At 47.8% G+C, this 6,680-nt stretch overlaps 1 protein-coding gene across 1 annotated transcript in view; it reads left to right on the top strand.

Annotated features, from left to right (window-relative positions):
• Window positions 1–1,069, top strand: part of CHPF2 (chondroitin polymerizing factor 2) — a 4,059-nt gene extending 2,990 nt beyond the window's left edge. Inside the window, 2 exon segments of the mRNA XM_009875642.1 lie at window positions 1–399; window positions 401–1,069. Coding sequence (XP_009873944.1) covers window positions 1–399; window positions 401–863 — 862 coding nt within the window. The 3' untranslated portion in view covers window positions 864–1,069.
• Window positions 1,070–6,680: the final 5,611 nt, after the last annotated feature.

Below are 6,680 nucleotides of genomic sequence, written 5' to 3'. Positions count from 1 at the left end.
CTTGGTGCGGCCCTTAAGTAAGGGGGAAATTATTCCCATGCCGTATGTGACGGAGGCCACGCGGGTGCAGGTGGTGCTTCCCTTGACAGTGCAGGACCTGGATTTTGTGGCAAACTTCCTGGATACGTTTGCTATGAACACGCTGGACACGCATGACAACGCTGTGCTGACTTTGCTTTTCATCTACCATCCCTACGATGCCCAGCGAGTCAGTCAGGTGGATGTTTTTGCTGGAGTCAAAGCCATGGTAGGAGAGCTGGAGAAACGCTATGCTGACGTTAAAATCCCCTGGATCAGTGTTAAAACGGAGGTGCCCTCACAAGTGAAACTCATGGATATAGTCTCAAAGAAGCACCCTGTGGATACGCTGTTCTTCTTGGCCAGCGTCTGGACAGAAATCAGTGAACCCCTGCCGCATGAACACTATCAGCAACTGGCAGGTCTTCTTCCCAGTGCATTTCCAGGAGTTCAACCCTGCCCTGGTGTACCGTGGTGAGCAGAGTGCCTCCTCCAGCACGGACTTCCTGAGGGATGGGCATTTTGACAGACATTCCTTTGCCGAGGCCTGCTTTTATAACTCTGACTATATGACGGCACGTACTAAGCTGGCAGCTGATATCCTGGACCGAGATGAGGTGCTGGAGAGCATGGAGGTGTTCGATGTCTTCCTCCACTATTCTGGTCTGCACCTCTTCAGGGCTGTGGAGCCAGGGCTGGTGCAGAAGTACACCCTGAGGAGCTGCAGTCCCCGGCTTAGTGAGGAGTCGTACCACCGCTGTGTGCTTAGTAGCCTGGAAGGACTCGCGTCCCGCTCACATTTAGCCATGGCCCTCTTTGAGCAAGAACAGGCCAACAGCACTTGAGAGACGAGAAACATCAAGAGCTTCTCAGCACCTTAACACTTGGCACTTTCCATCCCCTCCCCAGCCCTGCCATGGGTGAAGGGCGTGTGAGGTCAAGGCGGGAGGATGACTTTCCCAGCCCTGCTCTGAGGCACAGGCTGTGGAGAGAGGCTGTTTCTGTGGGGGGTTTTGTTTGGTTTTTTTAAATAAATAAAAGTTTCTTTCCAGGCAGGCTCATGTGGTTACTTGTAAACCTCACAGCATCTGGGATGAGGGATGTAAAAGAAGCTGTAGCGTTGACCTTGCTTTAAGCCGAGCACTTCTGCTGAGCAGTGCAGAGAGAGGGTGAGTACGGGGTGTGTGCTGGAGCAGCGTCACCTCGGTTGCTGCTCTCGGTGCTGTTGTTGCACCCTCCTGTGTGTTTAGGTCTTCATGCCTTTAGTTTTCAAGGAGGCACAAACACAGCCTGTCTAGTTGGCTGCTTGACAGCCACTCAGTGCACTTTCACTTCACTGTATTTGGCTCCTCAGCTGCAGAACATTCATTTTGTGGTGTAATGTGGGAAGGCGAAGGAACGAAAATCACTTTGACGTGTCCCAAGCTCACGTCTGTTGGGCTGAGACCTATGGTGTGACACAGGGGTACTGTGTGCCCTAGAGAGCAACCAGGAACCGTCTGGAGGTCCCCAACAACCACCTTTCATCTCTGCAGCTTCAGCAAAGTTATCCCTGAAAAGCGACAGTTCTGTCCCTGATGGGCAGATGTCACAGCTCAGCTGCAGTTTGGTTGCCTGGTAAGTCCCACACCTGTGGGAGCAGTGAGCCTGCGCAGCTGTTCCGAGGGACAGAAAATTCCTCAGTTACACCAAACTTTGATTGTGCTCCTGCACTTCAGCACAGCCAAGCTGGGGACTTGGTTTCCATCAGGTACATCCACCTGCTTGCCACAGGCATCTTAGTGGGAAGGGGCAGCTCTTGGCTTATTTTCAGGGGTTGTTATTGCCAACTGATATCCACGTTTTCATTTATGTAATCTATTAAATGGATGAAAAGCTATCTTCTAATGATCAGCAGTAGGTTTCCAGTACGCTCCTACAGGAACAGGTTTTTGGTCCAATGTCACTCATTATATTGGATTATTGGAGGGGAAAAAATGTTGGTAAGAATTTGCAGATACCAAAGGTTAGCCAGGGGGGAGAAATGAGAACAAGTCTGTTTACTGAATGATTCACCTTCAAGATGTACTTCTGTATATGAGACAGGTAACTGCAAAATCATTTATCTAGAAATTGAAGTCATGTCAGGTCATGTTTTAGATTTCCTCATTCTGTGTCGCTTGAGAAGAGACCTCTGGAGTTCATCTCATTGAACCCCACCCCTGCACAAAAGGTTGCTAGAGCAAGTTGCTCAGGACTGTGTCCAGTGGCATTTTGGAACTCTCCAGGGATGGAGACTCCACAGTCTTCCGGCAATCTGTTCCAGTGTAACCACAACAAGAACTTCTACAGTTAAAAATTTGTTCTCCTGTTTAAATGGAATTTCTGGCATTTCAGTCTGTGCCCGTTGCCTCTTGTCACGACACCCAACACCACTGAGAAGCATTTTGTTTCTGTTTTCCTTGTACTTCCCATCCATGACCTGGACAAGAGCCTGTTCTCCAGACTAAACAATCCCAGCTCTGGACACCAGTTACTGACCCATGCTCACAGCCCTTGGCTGGACTCGCACCAGTATACCCACACCTCTCTGGCACTGGGGAGCGCAGCACTCTGGGCACGTGTCGCAGGTGCTGAGGCAAGGCGATGAGTCCCTGCAGCCTGCGGCTGGAGCCTTTGCTCCGAGGGAGTGCTGCTGGCTTGAGTTGGACTTGTTATCCATTAGGACCCCACCCAGCTTCTTACTGCAAAGCTCTCAGCTTAACCAGCTGCTTCTTTCCAGGCAGTATCCTAGAAATCAAAGGCCAGAGCCCTGATACAAACTTGTGAATCTCTGTGGGCTGAGCTGGTGAGTGTGGCTAACCCCAGCCGCAGCTGCATAAGCCCTGCTTAAGGAGAGAGACTGTGTTTGCTGTACCTGTGAGGACTATGAGGTGGAGATCTGGTGTCAGCATCAAAAGAGATGCTGGAGATTGGAAATGCTTCAAAAGAAGTATTGCAAGTCTGGAACATTGTTTCAAATTGGATAGAAATTTCAGGTTAGTTTATTTTAAAAGTAAGTTGTCTTGACCGGATTTACATGGAAAGAGGTCAGGTCTCCGCTGAACGTCTTACTGGGATGCGTGTTTGTTGCTAAGTAACCCTTCAAGGAGCGAGACCAAGAGAAGCTAACCAGGGAACCTTTTCTTGTTCTGAGTGGTTGTTTGGCATGAGGAGATGCTGATCCGTTATGATCCCATGTGGAGGGGCACTCAGACTTTGTGTGTATGGTATCATTTTAAGTAGGATGTATTAGAGCTAACACTGTAAGGATGGAATAGCAGAGATAATCTTCCATCCTTGAGGTGCGGGGAGCCCCGAGCGGTGTGGCACTGGTGCCAGCTCCTTGATGTAAGGCAACCGTCTTCCTGTCGAGTTTGTCCGATGGCAAAGATGGACAGCGTAAGAACCCTGCTGCTGCCTGCCGTAGTGACTGCGTGTCTGTCTGCTCAAACGCAGACAAAACGGGTGTTGTGCAACCAAGCGGAATGAACAAATGCTGAAAAAGATGCAGGAAGTTAACTGTCAGGAAATCTCCCTCTGTGGTAATGAGACTGAAAGCTGTAGGGGAGGAGCAGTTGGGGACGTCTGTGATGTAAAACCAGCTGCTACAGAGAAGATTTTATAATGACACAGGGCAAGTTAGAATTATTAGTGAGAGCTCATTAGAGAAGAAAGAGAATCATGAGGAACAGGATAGTGAGGTTTGATGGACTGCCATTTAAACAACACAGAGACAGAAAACAAATAACTGCAATGGGTCATTGCTTGCCAAGTGACCGCCCGTGTCAGTGAGTTAAGACAGAGACGCAATACTACGCAGAGCCTGGAACTCTTAGGAGCATTTGGTATCTTGGGAGAAAATTGGCGGAAGCCAACTTTTTTTTTTTTTTTTTTCCCAATCTGGCTCTGTGGGAAAGGAAAGGCGGGAAATGCTGCCAGCAAATTGCTGACTCCATAAGCTGCAGATTCTGGTTTTCTGATCAAAAGTTTCCATCCCCAGGTGAGTTTAGGCTGTATGAAAGCAACAACTCGTGTCTTACAGGCAGACGGGTTAAATTCCACAGTTCCGCTCTAGCTGGAATAGCCTGGGGATAGTAAACTGAAAATGGAGTAAGGCAGATGTTGTAAAGAAAAAAATCAAAGTGAATCTTGAACAAATTGATCCAGTGTTACACCAAACAAGACGAATGTTAGTCCCTTTACAGATACCCAGCATTGGACTATAAACAACTGAAACCAGAAATGCTGACTGATGAGAAAACTGGTGTAGTTGGCCTTGCTGTATAACTAACACTAGTCAAGGTGGTTGGACAGCAAGTAAGACTTGGCGAACAACTTGACTTGAGCCTTTGAAGTTACATACTGAGCTAAAGGTGATCAGACACCCATTACGGACCCGAAAAGCCATCTGATTTAATGTAATGCTGTATTAAACAGGAAGTAGAACAGGGAGTAGAACTGGATGGTCTTCAAAGTCCCTTCCAGCCCAAACTAGTCCAGGATTCTGTGAACTCCAGTTACTTAGAAGGTTATGAGGTGATCTGACTGGAGTGTATAAGTACATTTACTACATAAAAATGCTGGCTACTAAAGACGTACTAAAGGGGTTAGGCACAACAAAACTACCAGCTTTAAACTGCAACAGATAATTCCAGCTGAAAATGGGGACATGCTTTTAGTGATGAAAGTGATAAACTGGTGAAGTTACAGAGGGCTAGCTTTTCCAATATGTTACAATTCCCTTGGTTTGTGTAACAGAGATCATTGGAGGCCCGTGTGAAACTTCTTGTCATATGTGAGCGTGCAGGATTAATAGTCCTTCAGGGCCTTAAATTTCATGACTGCGAATATATGGCTGTTGGAAGTTGCAAAAGAGAAATCCATCAAAGGTTATTAAACACAAATCCAACACCTCTGTCACGACGGGGCTCTGAATCACAAATCACCATGAGCTAGGAGAGCGCTCTGGGAGCTATCACTGTGTCTGCCCTGGTTTTATCATCTTTTCTAGGCATTTACTGTTTGCCATTGTCAGGAACGGGGTAAATGAGTCCGGTGTACCTATGTACTCTGTACCACCATTTTTGTGCCATCTGCAAAAAAAGGACTAGATATTTTTCAAGGACACACTTTAGTTCAGCCAGAAGTGATAAACCATGTGAGGATCATGGTAGGAAATTCATGGATGACGGTGGGGTCATGTGTTGGCCAAGAAGACAGATCACCGTGATTGTCATTTTTTACCTTGTAAAACTGAGAAACACAGACCCTCATTTGGGCCTGCTGTGCCTCCAGCGGTGCACACCCTGCTGCGCTCTGGGTGCGTGTGCTTTCATCTGTGCTCCACTGTCTTTGGGCTCCATGCCCTTGCATGTTTGTTTTTATCTCCAGTTGTGGTGTGGGTAACTTGCTCCATTGGGTGTCCTAGACAGGCTTACTTGTCCTGTTGGAATAGTCTTTGCCAATGCCAGAGAAAAATGTGCAGTTCATGCTATAAAGACAGGAAGATTTTGTCCCACCTGTGTTTTTACCTTCAAGAAACTGGTGAAACTAGACCAACCATCTTCTCACCTCTGAAGGAGCTGCTGCTTGTCTTCACTTAGCCAGTTGTTCCGCCACCCAGCGACCCAACCTGAGAAGGGCAATCAGGAATAGAAGAGACCCGTGGCTTGAAAGGGAAACAGAATTAATAAAATAAAATAATAAGAACGAATAGTAAAAGTACTACCAGTAGAAAGTACACAAAGTTACACTTAGCCCACGTAGCGGCCGCGAGCTGCATGTTCCCAGCAAGTGAGTGGCGGATGTCAGCATGACAAGCACCATGGCTCCAGCGAAAACACGACAGTCCGGCAAACAGGAGAGCGGCCTCGAGAGCAGAACGATGGGCGAGACCTCCCTGCCATCAGGAGAAGAGACATCCCCAGCAAACCTCCTGATTTATAGTGAGCATGATGCTTATGGTGTGGAGCCCTTCTGAGCCAGCTTGGATCAGGTGCCCCGGCTTTAGCACCTGGGATCAGTGTGGAGACCCACATGTGAGCACGAAGTGTCTTCTCAGCCTTGTTCTTTGGCCTCAAGCATTACCTTGTCACACGTCCATCACAGAACACACCCTGCAGCACAAGCGGGGCTGCCAGCTTGCTCTCCTTGGGAGTCTCAGCCTGAACCATGACTCGAGGCGCTCTCCTGCTCAGGTCTTGCCCCTCAGGAGCCACGTACCCTGGCCAAACTTGTCACCCTTTCCTGTATTCCTCTTTCAGATTTTCTTTCCTGCATTCCTCTTTGGGACTGTTCTTCCTGGATGTAACTAGCACCTCTATTATCTTCTCAGCATGCTCGCTAAACTGTTTCTTCCAGGACACTCAAAGGTGGTGGTTTTCTGGATTACCGATAATGCAAAAACTCATTTGCCATTTACAGTATTGTTCTTCTAGGGAAAACAGCTGCAGCAAAGAAGCCTGAAAATGTGACACACATGAAAAACACAGACTGCAAAGGCTGAAGCCACATAGAGCCCCCAGTTAAAAATACTCAGAGAGACAGAAATCCACCTTGTAATCTTTACATGATTTTATTTCAGCTTTTAGACTTGTGCCCTGTCTGAACCCCTGGAGCTGGCGGGATCGCCTGGCTCCCCC

Source organism: Apaloderma vittatum, unplaced genomic scaffold (assembly GCF_000703405.1).
Source record: "Apaloderma vittatum isolate BGI_N311 unplaced genomic scaffold, ASM70340v1 scaffold23798, whole genome shotgun sequence".
NCBI lineage: Eukaryota > Metazoa > Chordata > Aves > Trogoniformes > Trogonidae > Apaloderma > Apaloderma vittatum.
The sequence above is the reverse complement of the archived record's forward strand: the minus strand, read 5'-3'. Positions and strand labels throughout refer to the sequence as shown.